The sequence below is a fragment of the Larus michahellis genome, chromosome 7 (assembly GCF_964199755.1).
Source record: "Larus michahellis chromosome 7, bLarMic1.1, whole genome shotgun sequence".
NCBI lineage: Eukaryota > Metazoa > Chordata > Aves > Charadriiformes > Laridae > Larus > Larus michahellis.
In genome coordinates this window covers 44,395,792-44,416,797 of record NC_133902.1, presented here as the reverse complement: position 1 = coordinate 44,416,797, position 21,006 = coordinate 44,395,792, and the positions used below count along the sequence as shown (strand labels likewise).

General features: G+C 37.3%; 1 protein-coding gene across 4 annotated transcripts in view; it reads right to left on the bottom strand.

The window, feature by feature from the left end:
• Positions 1 to 313: 313 nt before the first annotated feature.
• The window catches only part of MAP3K2 (mitogen-activated protein kinase kinase kinase 2), a 50,874-nt gene continuing 30,181 nt past the window's right edge, over positions 314 to 21,006 (bottom strand). For 2 of the 4 annotated variants that reach the window (XM_074594387.1, XM_074594386.1), the window contains 10 exons: positions 20,851 to 20,981; positions 17,688 to 17,767; positions 15,685 to 15,752; positions 12,477 to 12,572; positions 9,395 to 9,601; positions 8,505 to 8,653; positions 6,624 to 6,755; positions 5,164 to 5,293; positions 3,928 to 4,105; positions 314 to 2,138 (listed from right to left, as the gene is read on the bottom strand). In XM_074594387.1, the coding sequence (XP_074450488.1) occupies positions 1,913 to 2,138; positions 3,928 to 4,105; positions 5,164 to 5,293; positions 6,624 to 6,755; positions 8,505 to 8,653; positions 9,395 to 9,601; positions 12,477 to 12,572; positions 15,685 to 15,752; positions 17,688 to 17,767; positions 20,851 to 20,981 (1,397 nt within the window). In that variant the 3' untranslated portion in view covers positions 314 to 1,912. The remainder of the gene's footprint in view (positions 2,139 to 3,927; positions 4,106 to 5,163; positions 5,294 to 6,623; positions 6,756 to 8,504; positions 8,654 to 9,394; positions 9,602 to 12,476; positions 12,573 to 15,684; positions 15,753 to 17,687; positions 17,768 to 20,850; positions 20,982 to 21,006) is intronic. The other 2 variants (XM_074594389.1, XM_074594390.1) reach the window with 1 other exon arrangement.

Below are 21,006 nucleotides of genomic sequence, written 5' to 3'. Positions count from 1 at the left end.
AAAAAAAAAAAAAAAAATCACTCTTACTCCACTACAGGTAAAGTGCTCAGGATGGATCCATGCTCCTGCTGACGCTCTTGTACAAAATTTGGAAGTTAGCAGAATAAATTCAGACATCTCACGAGTGTACTGACACGGAAATGGGTAACCCTATTGTTTTATCTCCATGCACTTCATAATTCTGATAGTCCTCTAAAGATGCCAAACAGGTAGAGCCTTGTCGGAGTGGACAAGGTTCAGAGTACCAGCCCGCTCCGCCTCTACGAAACAACAAAAGCAAGCAATGAATCATCCAAAACAGCATACGTTATTTCAGTTCTGTAGTCCAATAGTTTATTTCCAAATGCCCTTTTAAATTATTTATGTTGTGTTCTTCTACAAAAATATGGAAGTTTGACTTTTCTGTTGCGAAAAGTCAGTTATGCACTACACCTGATCAGTACCTGGACTTCTCAGTTGAGAAGCAGTATTGCAGAGTTTTACTTTTGTTCTTTTATTATACTCTTTCAGAAATGGAAAAAGTGATTAACGTACGTTTTATGACAGTTGGAAATCTGACAAACACCAATCATCTGGATTACCAGGCTGGAGAAATCGCGCTCATGTTATTTAACGTCTGGCTGCCTTTGCGCTTTTGGCCTATTCTATACAATCTTTTGTGCTGTGCCTCCTTGTTCACGTGGATTCATCACCGCTACCTTATTAAAAATATAACTGGAGTCTTATCTTTCCCGGTTACTTATTCCTGGTGTTAAAAGATGTTTAACTTTATTTCAGGAATTTTCAACACATCCTAGATGACGGAACTGTGTTACTAAAACAACTTTTTTGGTGCATAATGGGAAGAATTTTATATTATTCAGGCACTTGATGTTGACATACATTCCATCCTAGCGCCTCTTGACAGCTTTGAAAACATTTCTTATAGCTCATTCTGAATCAAGTAACTCATATACTGCACAAGGATTAGTCACTCCCCTTCCCCTCCAGCCATTCATGGGATCGTGGAGGAGAATTGACTCTCAACATCACTATTTTTTCTTATCTAAGATAACCGTCTTCCTCCAAGCTTATGCAACAGAGGTTCTCTTTGGCAGATACAGCAGGAGGCGTTCTCCTAACTATTTACATCCATCAGCTGACCTTTGTCTATTATGGAAATCTTCCCCTTGCAGTATAGTAGTTCCTAGGAGTATGGGTCCATAATCTGTTTACCTGTAATTATTTTCCTATTTAGATAATACAATAATTCTACACCAAAACCTCTAACTAGTACATCAGTGTTGAGTTCTTTTTTGTTTTTTTTTTTTCTTTTGGTCACATAGAAGTACCGGTTAGACGCACTGCTGTACAGAGAGTTCCAAGTTCTTCCAGCTTTATCATTAACTCTCAGAACTGTGTGTTCCAGCTTAAACTGTAAAACCCAGAAACTGATTAAAATGCTAAAATATAGTAAGAACTTAGAACTCTCTGCCGCAAGTACCTACCATATAAAGAAGAATCACAGAGAAGTAACCTTCTTGTCCTTTAGCTGCATGTCTATTTTTCCCTGCACCCTGAGTCCGTCAGCGGTGTCAGAAAAAGTCACACAGTTCCTGACTGTCCAAGCATTTGTCTTTTTTTTTTTTTTACCCTTTAAATAAGGAACAAATATGTACTAAAGTGCTTTATCTACATGAACCACATCAGTACATTATAGAAACAAAAAGTTCTAGTCCTGGTGGGAGCGGGGGAGAGAAGATTCTCATTATAGATACAAAATTTAGATTGTTTACAATCTAAGTGAAACAAAGATTCAAGAGAATATTCTCTCTCTTGTCCTTTTTTCTCCTTTTTTTGTAAAAAAGAAAAATAAAAGTGCAGTCAAATAGAAAATAAATGCAGTAGACGCAAGCTGAGTTGAGGCAGGCTGTTAGTGATAGTGTGCAAACGTGTGTCTTAGCAGTTCATCTGCAAACGGTCGCAGCTTGGCCTCGATAAAAATCCGTTTCAAGAAATCCCGAGCATGGTCGGAGACATGAGGTGGTAGCTGGGGGTTGGTTGGCTGAGTGGCAATTTTAAAGATGGCAGCCATGGCTTCGAACTCTGCCCAGGGGGGCTTCTCAGTGAGCATTTCTACCACTGTACAACCTACGCTCCTGAAACAGAGGCAGAAGTGAAACAGCAGGTTACAACAGAGTCATGCCCTTCTAGGAAAAAGAGAAACAGCAGAAAGTGACTAAAATACCACCATAAAGTAGCATCCGCCTAACTCTACAGAGCAACTTCAGCGGAAAACGTGTTTAAAAGAATTGCGTGTCCAGCTCTATGCTTTATCTCCAAGGTACACAAATCACTACATGCATCTTCACTTTATTGCTTGACTGGGCCAAAAGCTATGACCTCAGTGAAGAGATAATTAGTTATTTACCCAGGCAATACCAACTGCGTCACGGCCGTGCCGCGACTCAGCGCTCACACAGGCCACCAGTGCTGCAAAATCCTTGTGCCCCAGTTCTTCAGGCGCTGTCAGGATTTCGATGCACTTGACACCTTTCTTGCTCATTAAGGCCTAATGGAAATGCGAAGCCCCGGGAATGCTCTGAGTACGCTGCGTATATTGCTAGCTCATTAGAAACGCACAAGTTATCACCAGTGAATAATGTGCAGATGTAACACGGCAGCTGAGAATAGTAACACCATACTTCAGTGGTATCTTCCTCTTTTAGTTAAGGATCCTAAAACTACACTTAGATTGCCAAACAAAATTTTAAGACCCTAAACAATCTCTGTATACAAAGTTTACATTTAAAGGATTTCAGAAGGCAGAAGTGCGCGCATATGGCCAGAAAAGTTTTGTTCTATAGGTCCTGCAAGATCAGCCTCTTCCAATACCAAGTGAATGATATTGCAAAATGGATAAGCTCGAATAGGTTTTTCAAGACAATTGCACAAAGTTTTTGGTTACTGTCAGACAGAGGTAATTTCTTTGTACGGTAAGGATTTACTGACTGATAGTCAACCTTCAGTACTTTTTCTTAGTTTTAACCAGGATTTTCTCCATCAAAAATCATGTATTAGCCTTGCTACAAATACTTCAAAGTTGAAAAAGTCAACTGCCTGAAATCTGTAAGACTGTTCTATTATTCAAGTATAGCAGAATAATTACTAAGTCACCAGAAGCAGGCTAAATTAATTTCCCTGACATTAAAAGTATTGCCATTGGTTGGATATAACATGGTTCCTTTTTAAACACACCAGTGTTACTGCTCTCGCTTATCTACTGTTGCCTACCTATTATTCTGTGTGTTCACAGGTCACCTGCAGTGCAAGGAGTCCAATCATTAAAATCAACTGTCCGTGGGGCTGGAGCTATGTTAGACTATGTCATATTACACAATGTAGCACAAACATTCATTTCTGAAATTTACCTTTCCCTCTTGATCCTTAAATATTTAATAACAACTTAAACCAAATTTTTGTTTTATACCTCCCATTTAAATCTGGCTAATTCATTCTTATGTGTTCATTTTCTAAAGGACGAGCATTTCATTTTCTGCCTTGCAGCAAAGGCATTTCAGTGATAAAGTTTTGTTACGAGACATTGACTTAACTGATGCTTCAAAGCTTCCCATGTTGCTTTCACCCAGTACCTCTCCAGGATCTATAAACAGTCTGGTAATCCTAACTTCATGCAAGGTCAGTTTCAAAGGATTCTCTTATGATCCCTAAATCAATGGGCTGAGGTTTCATTTCACCAAATGAAAAATTCCCAAATTTCAGCATTACACTCTCGAAATATGACTGTCAGTGCTCACACCTGCTCACCTTCGGCTTAAACCCCAGAATTAAATACTCCAACTTCAGGTAACAAACACTTAGACTCTCTTGAAAAAGAGCCCATTCTGACATGACGCCTTTCAGTAGAGAAGGTTTTTTTTAACGTACCAGATATCTGCTTTTCTGCCGTACCCCTCTCCACTAATAACTTCTGGACTCATCCAGTATGGAGTTCCCGTGACAGACTTCATTCCTGTACCAGAGAGACAAATCGTCTGCAGTCGTTTGCTGGCACCAAAGTCACCGAGCTTCACATTGCCTGCTGAATCTCGCAGAATATTTGCTCCTGGAAGGAAGTGAACACTGTGTTACATTCATGAAAGGCCTGTTAACAATTTGGTATGGAAAATGGTAATGAAGTTTGGATTCAGTGATACAATGTAAGAGCACCCTAGCATTTCAAGACAGAATTTACTTTCTCTGGTCATTCTTACTACTTTATTCAGAGGCTCAGAAAATAATGAATTGTACACATTGGTTTGCATCCTTGGCCTCTTCCGGGAAGTGCCAGTCACTTTCTAAATCCTTCCTGACAAAATAAGGAATGTGCCATACAAAGGAAATAAAAAGAAACAGTAAAGAAGTTTCCAGAGAACTGAAAATGTCTTCATACTCTATCAAAGCAAAATCTCAAATTGTTAGATTTGTTCAAAACACTTATCTGCATAAGCATGTACAAAGTGACTGTGACATGTCAACGTTTTTTGTAACAAAACACTATTGATACAAAGCAACAGGAAAACTGTAAAAGTTTTAGGGAATACAACGGTGTTGTGTTCAACACACCTATTTTGCACATCACCATCTTCCTACATATTCGTTAACTTGCTTATGCAGCATTTGCAAATCACCCCTGTCTATCTGCAAAAAGTATTATGTGTTTCCTCAGGTTTCCTGGCAGTAAAACAGAAGCAGTCGGAATCAGGCAAGTCACCTCTGCCAGTCACTTCTTGTACCAGTGAAGTGCTGGGTAATATCTATGTAATTGGTGGAAACAAAACTCTAAAAATAAACTTTTGAGTCCTGATGCTTTCCTCTGCGCATTCTATCTATTCGTAAATACATCATCCTTTGATATATTCAAAACTATTAATACTAAAATAAAATCAGAAAGAAATCTATCATGCTTGTTTTGCAGACCGAGACTATGGAAACGTTTTCAGAAGTCTGATGCTTAATTTCTCCCCCTCAGCTTACAGCAGTGACAGAAATAAATGATGGAAAGCCATCTCATTGATCGTAAGTCAGTATTTTGGCATTTCAAACTTAATTACATTACATTAAATAGCATTTCACACAAGGCTAGAAAAGAATTTGTAGTAAAGAGCACTGAACTATCATTACCTTTAATATCTCGATGGACAATCATATTACTGTGCAAATAGTGAACTCCTTCCAAAATCTGCCGCGTATATTTACGAGTCACATTCTCTGTGAGTGCTCCATATGATTTCAGTTGGTCTTTGATGGAACCCTATGGCAAACAAGGGGCGTAAAACACTGAAACATTTCTAGAATCACAAGAGGGCTAATAATACAGTTGAAATTCAATGAAATTTATGCCTGAAACGTAGACATTTAACGTTGCTATACTTCTCTAGATCAACTTAAAAGCACAGATAGAGTTTTACCTCCACTGAGAAAAATACAAACTTTGACAAAAAAGAGGATAAATAGAGGAGTTATATACTGAAATGTTAAGCGATTAACACGCAGCCAAAGAGTTCCAATGTGATGTACAGAACAAGAGAACTGTATTTTCACTCATACACCACTCTCAATGTTTTTGATGGTTAAATGGTGATACTCAAGTTGGACAAAACACAGCCGTTTACCCTGGTTAGTTTATACTCAGGAAAATAAAAAGGGTTCTCAAAAAAACCCACCACATGCCGGGGGATGGTGCTTTATGTAAAAATTGAGAGGTAAGCAAGTCTTGGCTTAAAATGACAGAAATCAGAAATTCATGGTTTTGTAACTATTTCTGTATGACCTGGCTTTGCCACACAGAGTTACAAACTACCAAGTTTACTTCTGTGACGCTGTTCTCCAACTCTCCAAAACATTCAACAAGCCCCCCAAAACAAAGCCCAGGACTCACATTAAAAAAACCAACAAAACACAACCAAAACCCCACCACCACCACCCCACCCCCCCCCCGCCACAGCTTTGCTTCTCTGGAATAAAGTAGAATCCTGTAACCATTCAGAAATACAGAGCCTACGTTTTTATACAAGGACATTTTATTTAGCTCTGCTGACCCCACCTGGTGAGAAAACGAAAATCTACAGTTTTCTGACCTTAAAATATTTCTTAACAAAACAGTAGAAGAACAGTTCGGCATGTACCTAAGTGCCACATAAAAACCAAGCACAAAGATTATTTTTTGTATGCACTTGTTCCCATACCCATCTTAGCTACTTTTTCCCGAAATAACCGAGCGGTTGAGATGGTGACTACACAACAGCACAAGCTGAAGCACAGCAAAAATAAACATTAAAATTCAGGAAGATTCAAGAGTTTCCTAATGATAACACTGTCTTTTCAAAGACACAGCCAGGCACTTCTTCTGCCAAGAATCAAATGCAAACAACTTTTGTACACACCACTGTAATTCTGAAAACCCAAACGAGCAATGGAGAAGGCAGGCTCCTGTAAGCACTCGTCAGTCGCCATCTTTCGCTGCTGTTTTTAACTTGGACATTTCCTTAATATCTGTGTGCACTTCTGCAAAAGCTGTCTACGTGGGTGCTTGTTATATTGCATAGAAATGACGGTTGAAGTGGACTGGCTCTCTTGCTTACCCCAGGCATATATTCCATGAATATAGAGAGTGTTCTTTCTGGAGGATCTCTCAAGAAGCCATAATACTGAACAATTCTTTCATGCAGCAGATTTTTCAGCAACTGAATCTCACATTCAAGTGCATTTACTTCCTAAAAGGAAAAGAACAGACAAGTTTTACCATGCTTGATGTAGTAATAATACTGTTTTTGATTTTTTTTAAAGCAGGATAGTATGTATATACTGAAGGGTTATGCAAACAAAGTAACCAAATACCCTTGTAGCTTATGTAAAGTTCATGCATTTTCATACAGGAAAATATCACCATTAAATTGAGGGAATTAAAAAAAACCCATGGCTTTTCTGTAAATTGAATTTGGGATGATTTTGCTGTTATTTCATTGTTTCTCTTATTCTGAAGTTACATTTGTTTCAGAGAACAACAGATATGAATATGTGTATGAAGTCAGTGATTATGCAACATGTCACAAGCCCCCAGTTTGGTAAAAAAAAAAAATAAATAAAAAACCCCAATCTTTAAATCTTTGGAGTGGAATAATTAGCATTAATTCTTAACTTTTCCAGGATGACAGACTATACTTTAAAAATGCCTTTGAGGATCACTTAATATCGTAATAATGAAATACAGCAAAGCAAAACATTAAAACATACGGTGCTTTCTCTAGAGCTACCTGAAATACTAAAAATTTTGCAAACAGGAAGCAAGGTATTTTGAAACGACTGTACAGTAAGATGCTGGGAAAATCCTAACCCATGAATTCAAACTTGACCAAATTTCACCTAGAAGTCTTTCATCAAAACTTACTTTTTATCCATCACAGACTATTACTGATACACTCACACTCCTGACGTTAGAAGGAAAACAGATTTTTTGACGCTGAGAGGCACACATTAGAAAATGCTATGACAAGTGAGGTCACAAAACTGTTGCTGCAGGAGACACTGCAGTATTTTATATTTAATATTTTCAAAGCATAATCAGTTGTTTTGTTATGTTTTAAAGAAGTAGTAACATCCGCTACACTAGCAATCTATGGCACAAATGATTCTTGGCTTTTTTCCTTGATCCTACATCACTAGTAGCAGCAACTATAACTGGCAGCCACGCAACTCTGCGGTCAGGCTTACACCCACTGTTTCCCCAGCCTTGCTCCCCACAGTGCAGAACGTAGTCCTAATGCAGGAGAAGTAATAATTCTTTTTCCATCCTGTAAAAAGCAGTAAGTACAGTTTGGGAAAAAAGAAATAGAAGATTGGTGCTACTTTTAAATAGTTTCTCTCCTCAAATGTCCAGTATTTACAGAAGGACAAGTTCAATTTTAGAGAGAGAATAAAATGACAATGAAACTTTTGCTCTTCAGAGAGAAACACAGTGAATAATAGTAGCTAGCCCTGATGCCCAAAGTTTAAAAAAAAAAAAAAAACAACCCTGAAAAAATAAAAAAAAGATAAGAATCTCAAACTGTCTTCATAGACAAAATATCCTTGAGAATTTATTTTCAGGAACACTTAAATTAGTACAGATTTTTTTGTTTATAAATGGAACTTGTTCTAGTTCCCATAACTGTAAATAATTACATATTTCTGATCACACTTAATAATGGACCGTTTAATTTTAGAGAGTGAAACCACACCAAATTAAGTTATGCATGTTCACTGTATAAGGATATGTCTGAAAATAAAAAATGGGATGCAACATTAAAAATCAGGTAACCAAAGTGATTCTCGGAGGTACTAACAAAACAGCATTCCCAACAATGACACAAAAACACAACAGGTTTTAAAACATCATCCTCGTCAAGTAAAGGAGCACCAGTCTCATCTAGAACACACCACTTCAGCAGAAGCCCTTTACAAACTCTCTCATTGGTATCACTTACCTTGCTCGTTTCTGGACTATCGGGATCAAACTGAACTTGTTTAACAGCCAGTTCTCTTCCGGTATCAGCATCGTAACACAGATACACTCTGCCAAATGCACCTTGACCCAGCAGTTTACCAAGTCTCCAGTTAGTTGGAGCTCGTGGTGCTGAAAATATAAGTATGTTTTGGTTTTCAAATGAGCTTGTTATTCAGCTGATCGAGAAAAACTGGAATACACAGAAAATAATTTTTTTAAAGACTAAATTTTTCAACAACAGAGACTGTGTGTCCTAAACCTCACCATATAAGTTACAAAGATCAACAAAACTTACTGTAAGATGGAAAACATGAGCTACCTAAATTTATTCACAAAATACTTTGTGGTAGAGATAGACATAATTAAAACAACTAGCAACAGCTAATCTGAAAAACAGAAAAAGCATGTTAAACAAATTTAGTAACTTTTTTTAAAAATGGGACATAACTAAAATGAACCAGCTACTGAAGTCATCACAAAATGTATTTGCTCCTGAAATGCCGGCAGATACAAAACAGTACCACTTGAGACCTCCAATTTGTCAGAAAACTTGACCTACATCTGCAAACATAAATAGTAACTGCAATCTACATAACCTTTCTTAGGTCTTTAACAGTCTAACAAATTATCAAAAATATTTTACAGTGTTTTTGTTATCACAGATGGAAATACCATGTGAAAATCTACATGAAGTTTGGCACAGTAAGCAATGAAAAAACTGATGAGCATACAGTCTTGACTTTTTCCTATTAGAGAGACAAAAACATATTATTCAATTGCACGTATTTCAATGGCACGCTTAGTTTTGACTTGATATACTAGAAAGGTAGGAGAGTTTTACAGTGGAGTTCACAAAATGCCTTAACTTACAGCGACTGGGTGGGCTGATGTCCATGACTGACAAGGTAGGATTGTCTATGTCACTTCCCCTCCTCCTCATGCGGTTATCTTCATACTCCGGCGTAAAGACGCTGCTTCCGCTACTGGTGCTCAGCGAGTGATCAGTAGGACTGAAACTAACTGGTGATCGGAAGCTGTTCCCCTGAGTCCTCCTGGCTCTTGGAAAAGTTTTACGACCTTCAACGATACACAAAGAATACTGATGTTACACTACAAAAAATACTGCTGTGCAATGTATGTATGCAAATACTTCATGAATTCCACATAATGTAGTTCTAATCTTCCACAGTGCATGATATAATGTAATGATCGGGAAATTTACTGGTTTAATTTTGCATGTAGAAGAAAACAAACATTCATCACAAATGTATGTAAGGATTAGACTGTACCAAAAACTGATTTACGTTTAAGTGGCCAAAATTGCCACCAAATTCTGGAACTGTTCTGACATGTAATCGACAGGCTTTAGAAACCTGGAGGGCTGTGACAGGAGAAAGGAAAATACCCTGCCTCTACTTTTATTGCTCTATTAAGATGTAAATACTAAATTTCTCATAAATAGGAGAGTGATAGATATGTTTACATTCCAGTAGTGCCCAGGCTGGTATCTTCTTCCTGTAAACTTACAAGATCTGAATACAGAGGAAGACCTACACATGGAATCAACAGGACGACCACAAAAAAAAAAAAAAAAAAAAATCACAAACAACGCATAATTCAGAGATGGCTACAGCATTAGAATAAAAAAAAAAAAGAAAAGAAAAGATCTTCAAAAAGGTTAATTACAACCAGATGACTAACAGAAGTCATGTTAATACATTTAGATAACACAAACATTTTTAGGTCAGCATAGCTTGACGAAGTTTCATCCTACAGAACTCAGAAATAGCTGAAGGAATCTCCAATTCATTAGGTATTACACTGGAGAAGGAGTTCCCAGGGAACTGAAGAAGGTAGATAAAATATCTTTGAAAAAGTGGGCTCATATTTATATACTAGTCTGGCCAATTCAAATTGCAAGAAAGATATGCAAACAAATTATTAAGCAGTTTCAAAACCCACTGAGAAGATAAGGTGATAAACCAAACATAATTGGTTTGCCACATGTAGCCAATCCAAATTCCCCATTTAACTGGGACATTCTCATAAGCTAACTAGTGTAGCCTTGCATACATCAACTATGTAGAGTACGCCCAAGACAGATTCAGAGCAGTTATCAGTGATATACAGCACATACCAGTACATTTAGATTGGATATTGGGAAGAAATTCTTTACTGTGAGGGTGGTGAGGCACTGGAACAGTTTGCCCAGGGAAGTTGTGGATGCCCCATCCCTGGAAGTGTTCAAGGCCAGGCTGGATGAGGCTTGGAGCAGCCTGGTCTAGTGGGAGGTGTCCCTGCCCATGGCAGGGGGGTTGGAACTAGATGTTCTTTAAGGTCCCTTCCAACCCAAACCATTCTATGATTCTATTCTATGATTCTATGATTTCCCTTCAAAGGGGAGGATAACTTAAGTAGACACCCACAGCAGTTTACCTTCAGTCCACTTCCATACACTATTTTAACTGATGGAACATAACACACTGAAATATTGCAGATGACATCAAGTTAAGCGTGGCTGGAAGTGCATTAAAGATAAAAATCAAATTCCACAATGATATTATTAAGTTGGAGATGACTCAGAAATCAACAAGATAAAATTCAGTAAGGAAGTACAACGTACATACTTAAAGAGAAATCAAATGCAGAAACCACAAAGTGTAAAGTAATTGGTTGGCTAAAAGTCGTGTAGAGAAGGATATAGGAACTGTAACAGACCACAGACTGAACAGCAGTCAGTATGGAGCCTATGAAAATAAGTACGGTGTCATTCTGGAATGTATTAACAAGACTGTTACATACTGAGTTATGGTTATATTCTATGTTATACATAAAGTGTCCATGAGAAAAGCCTTAGCTAGAGTACTCCATTGAGTTTTCGCCATTGTAAGAATGGAGAAGTGGCCAGGAAAAAAAATAGAAAAAAAAAAAAAAAAAAGAGGCTTGCAAAAATGTCTGAGGTAAGGCATAGGGCTTGAAAGAAAACTAAGGAGATGAAACAGATTGTATGTGATGTAGTGTTACATGTGGGCAGTGACCAGTTTTTCACTGTTAAAATGGTGTAACTAGTTACTAGCTTCATTTGCAGGAAAAATTATTCAGAAGACAGAGAAAGGTAAGTTATAAGATAAACTGTCTTTGAAGTTAGTTACGTAAGGAAAATTAGTGTCTCTTCTCTTAAAGTCCATTTAGAGTTTACTTAAAAGTCAGCATGACAGATCTTTGCCTCTTTAATCTTGCCTTAAAGCAAGGGACTGGACTGAAGCTGCCTTGCAGTCCTTCAATTTGGTATTTCTGTGACTTCTGTAACAGAATTCTATTTATTGCTGTGCTCGTTCCATACTGCCAAAGAAGCCATCTGGTCTTTGGAGAAGTTTCTTCTTAACACTTCTCAACTAGTGCTTGACACACCCTCAAGTCAAACAATCCTTCAGCTGCTCCTCTTTCCCTCCTTCGTAGATTTAACAGGTGTTGAATTGACTTCACCAGCTAATTGTTAATTCTCAGTTTAAATCACTGCTCTTCAATTTTACTTACTCTTTTAATCTGAGAAACTGTTATTAGGAACTCTACTGTATTTGGGTTTTATTTTAAGCAAAACAAGGAATGACAAACTAACTGACATATCTACTTTGGATAGAAAAGGGTCACAAAGGTCAAAAGCTTACACTGGATGACTTGTGCATGGCCAGTCACAAAGACAGAGAACATTTTCAGAGCCATGCACCTGAGTCATGAATTCTGTAATCCATAACTTTACCAGAAGTAAGACTGCTCAGCAGCTCTACCGATCATTACAAGTTTAGCAACTGAATCTGGGGAAAGAAGTTAAGCTTTCAATTTCTTCAATATTTTCATTCATAAGGATCTTACAATCTAAATTTTCTTCTTCACTTTTTAACAAGAGAAAAACAGATTAATAAAGTAAAGCTCTTGCAGTATTCGCACCTACCGTCGGTGTAGTCTTGTTGATGATATGAAATATGGTATCTTCGGGGATAAGTCCCCCCCTTTCCAAATTTCTCAAATATTGGGATATCATACTCTACTAGAAAATAAAAAGATACATTTCAAAATTTAAAATGTGACAAAAGCATATTAAATTAACCAGTTTAGTACTATAAACTTTAACATGGCGGAACGTATCAGTGGATAAGCTTCAAGTTGAAGCATCAGAGCAAAATGATTCTAGAACAAAAGCCACAAATCTAACAAATCACAAGAACTAAAAGGACATTCAGACAAAAGTTCCAAAGGATCAAGAATTCAATAGCTCAAGTGGTTTGTAACCTTGTGCTTAAAAGAACGTCAGAGGACTGCAGCATGCCTAATTACTCCAGTTTTAAAAACAGTTTCTAGAGGAATGTGGGAAACTACAGCTCACCAGGAAAATTGGCAGAACTGTTACAAAGCATAAAATTTCAAGATGCATAAATATGAAAAATTGGTGAATGAGTCAACACAGATTGAATTACTAAACCACATTCAATAGGTCCTCTTTTAAAAATTTAAATTAAAGAAGAAAAGTATTCATAAGATAAAGGGAAAAGTCCCTCATGCATAAATAACTGGATAGAAGATAAGTACGTAAGATTGGAGTAAATGGTCAACAGTTTCACAGGAATCTGCACTACAACTCATACAGTTTAATTATGCATGAATTCTCTGGACAGAACAATGAATAGTGAGGTGACAAAATCACTTGAAGAAATAAAGCCAACAGCAGAATTGCAGAAAGCCGTTAAGAGTATACGTGACTGGATGCTAAAATGGCAGAAGAAATTCAATGTAGGCTATGTTAAAGGACTGTGACACAGAGTTCCAATAAAGCAGCAGATGAACTCTCTGTACTGGCTAAGAAGCAAATTAAATGCTATAAATCATTAAGATATACTGAAAAAAGTTTTGGTCTACTCCATTTCCAAGGATTTAGTGAAAATGGAAAATATTTAGAAGTACAGAGATGATCAAAGATATAAAAGTGCTTCTCCGTAAGGAACGCAGGCCTCTATAGACTAGAAAAGCAACAGCTCAAAGGGAGACAAAGAGGTCTATGAAAAAAAGAAAAAAAAAAATAATCACAAAGGGCATACTTCATAGAACACAGTAAGTTACACAACAACTTGCCACAACATACTGTTGATACTGAAAAGGTTTATACGAGTTGAAATACGGACTGGAAAAATTTGTGGAAGGAAAAAAATATAATCCATCAAATCACAGAAAAGCATCTTGCATCTGCAGAGCCCTTAAGCCATACAGGGCTAGGAATATATTCTGAGGAAGGAATACCACATGCTCCTCTACAGAAGCCTGGTACTGGTTATGGCAGGAGAAAACACTAGGCCAGATGGACCTTTTTTCTGACTCTATATACCATTCTGGTTTTGTTACACATCAAATTAGGAGAATAAAGATTGAACATGGAATTAATGATTGCTGGCTATCCCATTGTTAAAATACCAGAGTACCCCACAGGAAAAAAAGAGAAAAAAGTATTGCAAGATCATCGTATTAGGAAAGTCACCATAATAAACAAACACAAATAAACTAGATTAAGATTACCAAAAGCAAACTAATTTCTGACATTGCCAACATTTTTTGGTATTTATCACTGCCACCTAAATGCTTCTTATACATAGTTTTAGTTTTATTTTCATTTAGAAGTGATGCAATCTGTTAAGCACTCGAGAATCCTTAAAAGAGAATGCACACAATCAGAGTTAGCTGGATAAAGCTTAATAAACAAAAGAAAAAGAAGCCTTAAAGTATATAATAGACCAAAAAACCCGAAACACCCCAGATTCACTGGAAGCTTAATTATTGTTCAACAGAAAAATTCTGTAGTGAGGCAAGTCCATGAGAGAGACCTCAACGCACTTTCAGTGTCACCCACTGCACTTTGCATCCTGAACCAAGCACAACAATTCCGATTCAAGCCAGAGTGTCGGACGAAAACATTAGTGGTGACGACTGATTTATAGGCACAGCACACAGTTCTCCTTCATCCTTTCGCTTTGCAGTGCTTTCAATTACAGAAGTCACGAGCACTTCAAAGCAATCCTCATTTCACACAGGAGAAAGCGAAGGCTCCGTGTACTGGTTTTGGCTGGGATAGAGTTAATTTTCTTCATAACAGCTCCTATGTTATGGAGCTCCGATGGTGCTACACTTTGGATTTGTGACCAAAAGCAGTGTTAATAAGGTAGGGATGTTTTAGTTATTGCTGAACATTGTTTACGTAGCATGAAGGCTTTTTTTGTTTCTCAAACTGCCCTACCAGCAAGTAGGCTGGGGGTGCACAAGAAGTTGGCAGGGGACGCAGCTGACCAAAGGGATATTCCATACCGTAAGAGATTATGCTCAGCAATAAAAGCTGGGAGAAAGGAAGAGGAAGGAGGCTTAGTGACATGGTTTAGTGATGGTTTACGTCAGTGTTAGGTTGATGGTTAAACTCGATGATCTGAAAGGTCCCTTCCAACCTAGACCATTCTGTAATTCTGTGTATAGAGTTATGGCATCTGTCTTCCCATTAAGTAACCATTAGGTGTGATTAAGTCCTGCTTTCCTAGAAATGGCTAAACCTCTGCCAGCTGATGAGAAATAGTGAACAAATTCCTTATTTTGCTTTGCTTGCACATGCAGCTTTTGCTTTATCTATTAAACTGTCTTCAGCTCAACTCCCGAGTTTTCTCTTTCACCATTCTGAGTCTCTCCCCCGTCCCACTGTGGGGGAGTGAGCACGCAGCTGTGTGGTGCTTAGCTGCCTGCTGGGGTTAAACCACAACACTCCAACATTAAATAAATTAACCAAGGTTAAGTGACAACTTAGAAATGGACTTTACAGTCCAGTTTAAAACTGTTGTGCGTCACTACCCACTGCATCATTTATTCAGAGTTTTTCAGAGGCAGATATGTTATACTACACACACTAACAACGGTGTTACACACAATAATCTAAAAGAAAATAGTTGGAAGATCTTATATTTCATGGTATTTTTTTACCATGTGCATTTGGATTGGATTTTATTGGTTTGTTTTATCCTACCATATTAAGTTTGTGTAATACAATAGCTCTTAATGTGAACTTCCCTTCTAAGCCCTATTATTTGCAAGAGGAAGAGTTCTGGAAAACCATTACGTCCAACAATTTTGCCTACCTGAGAATTCCTGATGATTATCTGGATAGCTCTGTGCTCTTGGCATCCGAGATCTGGGATAGTTGTCTCTGGAAGTGTAAAAACATACAGCATCTAAAACATACTGCTGTTAATCTTGTACTTAAACATTTAACCTTACTGTCTCACAGTTCTTTATGACTGATGAAAATTTATTGCTATACAAGTTGTTGCACCTGTTACGTGGAACCTAATTTTGAAAATCACATGTAAACGTTATCAATACTAACTCAAGATCAGTAACAATGGAAAAGCTTGCTTATTGAGCTTAATGTAGTAAGAAAGCAACAGACTGTGTTAATGAGCAATGGTATTAGTAAAAACATGAATTATCGCAAGTAAAGCCACAAAGGAGCACTGTTATGTTTCACACCTTTATGGCTAAACACAAAAGTTTATAGACTGGCAAAATATCTTATACATCCGACAAGAACTCTTGAGGAAATTTAACCAAAGAAATGCAGAATCTTTTAACGTCTCGAAATAGTTCCTCTTCTCTCCATGAAAGTCATAGGATTAAGAGAGTAATTTTATTGAGTTATAGAATGATGAAGAATTTTTTGGTTCTTACATGATCACATTGTTTCTTACCTACAGTTGGTATGTAACTCCCAGCCACCAAAAGGAATGGATGGGATTGCCAGTCAGAGCAACCGATTACAGTATATTTCCATAAACATACCAAAACAATGTCCTCCTTTTTCTGGTAAGAATTTCTCTAATGGGTAACAGAAGCTAAATGGAGACACAAAACCTACATCTTTGTAGGAAATATTTGAATGGGAAAAAAAAAAAAAAAAAAAGGAAAACAAACTAAGTAGAGGTGACATATGAAGTACATAAAAAAACAAGCAAAAGAAGTTTTGAAGAAGAAATATTATGAGTTGAATTTAGATTGTTTTGTTTCCCCTTCTTCCACTCACCCCTACCCCACAAAAACCTAAACATTTGGAAATTTGGCAGAATTTCTATCCTATGTAGTAGCTACATTAACCACTGTGTGTGTATAACCTATCACATTCCAACCACAAAATACTTTTCATGTCTATTGTTTTCTTGCTTGTGAAATGAAGACTCATTATTTAACTCAAAAATATATTTGTTAGAGCAAATGTATTTGTGTACTCAAGTCACATATTCTCAAATAAAATGGTATTACGGAATACAATAGCTCTCATTAATTAACACAGGCAATGATTTCCAACTTTTTACCTTCCTACCAATTAAATACTTAATTAACAGTATTATTTGTATAGTGGTTCCAAATAAGCGAGTAGCCAATCTGCGCAACATAAGACCCAAGGTTATTTGCCTGACCAACTGTAAACCAGAGGAGCACACTCTGTTTGGTTTACCTGGTGGCTGAGAAACTGTGGACAGTGACCTTCTCAAAACACACGAATCTCCTTAAGAGGTCAATCAAAACATATTCTCCAGACCCACCACAGTACACATGCTAATGGACAGGTTTAAACAAAGAAAAATAAGTGGGAAGTCTGCAATGGGAACAAGGGGAGAGAATGGAGAGTAACTGCAAAGAAAAGCAGGGGATTGTCTCTTGAAGTCTTTAAATGATTATACCCTCTTTTTTGAATTGGGTACCCTCTACCTTGGAAGAGGGAAGCTTACTTCATACAGCAGTGCCAAAGAAATGTAAATTTGATGGGGCAGCTCACTGCCAGGGAATATACTTCACATATGTGTAAGAATGGCAAAATTTAATAAAAAACTTCAGTACTTCTTTGTAGGATCTACAAAGTGTTTCAAATGGAAATTATTAAAAAAAAAAAAAAAGCAAGCTACTTCTATTTTTTGTGTATTAGTAAGCAATTAAGTTTCAATAAGCTTTTATAAATGTTCTATAACTTACAGAGGAATTTCTGGAAGAAGTTCAGCAATGGCTGTCACTGGAGATTTATTATAGGTTACAATTGAAATATTATGCAATCAAGTAAAGACAAATAAAGAATGTAAGTAATTTTTACCCATCTAAAGGGCTGTCAAGTGAAGGACAGCTTCCTGAGCCAGAGTTTTCAGGACTGCTCAAAGACAATGGATCCAGCATCTAATAAAAAACAAAGAGAGAAAGACCAACAAGTTCAAGTTTTGGTTGCTTTTGTTTTGTTTGTTGTTTTTTTTTTTTTTTAAAATACTTCAAAGTTTCTGTTTTGAGACACCTAGTAAAAAACAAAACCAAACCATAAATATTAATTATTAGTGAAAAAGTTTGCTGACACAGTTGAACCCGCATTGCATTCTGCAATCCTGAAAGGACTGTATCATTTTTGTTACATCTAACTAGAATATAGTTAAGGTATTTAATACTTCGTACACTTTGTACATAAGAAGTTGTACTGCTACATTCTTCCTGTACAAGCCATCGTCTCTCAATATCACAGCAATATCTGCATGAGAGTAGCTTAACAGAATAACAAAAATAAGGTCTCTAACGGATAAAAATCTGAGACAGTTTAAAAAAAACAAAAGTGGATTTTGTTGTCATCACCAAAGAAAAAAATCTCAAATATGACACAGATTTTGATGAACACAATTTATATAATCTCTGTAGTGGCTTAAGTATGGCCAACTAGCAGTCACAGAAGACAGCTGAAATCAAATACTGTAAAGAGCTTTTAAACATTTATCTCTAGTTAGGACTCCAAGTGAGTTACGCGGATTTTTTAAGATAGAACTGAAGAGAAAATGGAGAAAGAGGGAGAATGCATAAAATTTCAAAACACTCTCCCTTTTCGCCCAAACCAAAATCCTGTTTCAAATAAAATAAACTTTCATGTGAAACTGGAGTTTACAAAAACACCAAAGACCCATTATTTTTTTTTCCTGAAGCACTTCTGATGACCTAGTAATCGATGCTTGTGAGCTGTGTGAAAGCTGCCATGTATCAGTCCGAAGTCACAAAATTGACTATCTAGGCCAGATCTATTACATAATGAAAGCAATCATCAAAACTTTGGCTGTTTCTCGAATTCTAATCTAGAGAAAAAGAAATGGATTGATAATCAAGAGTATCCTCTTGATTACCAGCTATTTCTGTTGGCTGACATTCATTTTGTTATCTCACACTACCACCCTTTAAATCCTAAGTTTAATGACAGGCAAACATCACTCCCTTCTCTTTTGCAGTAAAACAATCCGAAATGTTTTACAGATTTATTTTTCAGAAGAAGTGGAAACAGAATCTAAACATTGAATTATTGAATGTGACAATTTTACCAGCCTGCCTCTCAAAAACAGAGTGGAAAGCTCATCTGTTGTCTTAAAATGAGCTCCTTCCTAAAATGAAGTTTGTTTTGGTATATTATAGAACATCTACTATTTTCTATGAATTGGACACTAACCTTTTGCTGTAAATGAAGCAGTTACCCCTCCAATTTTTGTGGTCTACGCTGCATCTTAAAGGTCCTGGGCACATATTATGCCGAGCACCAATCAAGGACTTATTAAAAGAAACACTGTCCAGAAACTGAGTTTGCACCCTGCGAACTCAGACACTTAAATGAACTCCGCATCAGGGAGGACAACATTTGCCATAGGTTCAGCAATTATATTCCTCTTTTCTTACACTGAACAGTGGGTCCTGAAAGGGAAAAAAGCCCACCTGCTGCCGTACTAATTACCTCTACAACCTAATGCAGTATGGTCCAACTGTCAGACCATGGCCCACTTCTATCCAACCCAGGAGCCCTTCTGTAGAGAAAGCATGGGGTCTGCTGTCAGAGCATGAATAGCTGCGCTCAGGCAGACCAACGGGAGAGCAGAGCAAAGCCCTCCACTCCCAAATTCCCTTCTTGTCTTTGTGGGGCAGGCTGTGATAGATGTAGCCAGCATGGTCAACACTTGCCAAGGTGACGTGGCAACCTAGGGGGAAGGGAGCAAACAGAGGTTCTGAGTTCACAACACCCCCATCTGGCCCTTGAGGCTGCTCAGGTTGAACTAACCTGGCTTCCTAGGAAAGTAAAACTCCTGTATTTAAACCCTGCTGACATCTTACACGTTGATGCGTTACATGTTTCTTGAACACTCTCGAGTGAAAGGTCACCCTGGGCCTCACAGAACACCTCTCTGCCCAGTCAGTGACCAAAACCGACTTTGCTCAGGCCAAAAGTAATCATTTCACTGAATGAACCCAGGCCTGGGCTGGATCTGACCACGTGTCTGTGATAATGAATAGCACCCTGCTCTGGAAATTAGGAGATTCAGTCTCTATTCCCAGCTCAGTCATTAAAATTGTGCAATAAATTGCACAATCTCTTTGCCTTTATTTTTATTCTATCATCTGTCTCTCATTTAGTCAGCTCATAAAACCATTGCCTCTTGCCATTCGTGAATACAGTGCCAATGTCAACAAGAACTTGAAGGGATTCGGGTATGCAGCATTATTCTTTCTTTTTCCTCCTTAAAATATCTCTTTCTCCATTGCCAATTCTGTGAGCCATTACATTCCTCCATCTTTCCTGCTGTTTTTAAAGGCAATTTTGATATTCAGAGTGGGATTTTTATTCGTGCTAAGTGGGCTGATATCTCATACCAGTAATTCAGGTGAATTTGGAGAATAAAATAGCATACATTTGTGATCCTCGCACAAATATGTGACCGTGGAAAGTATTTCAGAGCTTATTTATTCCAGGCTCATCGCTATCCCCTTGCCTCTACCCCAACACAATATCAACTGAGTCCAAATAATTCTGACAGATGCAAACTCTTCTTTAAAACCTCCTTTAATTACCTGAGAAAGTTATAAAACTGGTCTTGTTTACATAACCTACTCATTAAAATAAAGGGGTTTGTGCTTTCTAATGTAGACATCTCTTGCTGTAATTTAGATCTATCACTACATCACTCAGCTATCATGGAAATTAAGAATATTATCTTTCTCCCTGTAGCAAAATATTTAAATAATTGAAGAGACTTACAGAGAAAAAACAGGTTCTACAAGACTAAACACCACAATTATTTTAACCTTCTCTCACAGATCACGTATTCTAGGATTGTCATTATTTTTTTAGCTGTTCTTTCTAACAATTCCATATCCTTCTTTCATAAATTAACCTAACAAAATTTTCATAAATCAAGCATTTGATAAATCAACCTAACAAAAAATTTAATTTTAATAAGTCACACACGTACCTGATCCATACTTTCTGGAATGAATTCACCCTCACTGTTGATACTGGTGAAGGACCCATTTCGGGCCACCTGATGCAGCTCATCTGGAATGTATCCTGGGGGAGGTGAACTCCTATCACGAGTATTAGAACCTTTTGAAACAAAAGGGCTAGTCAG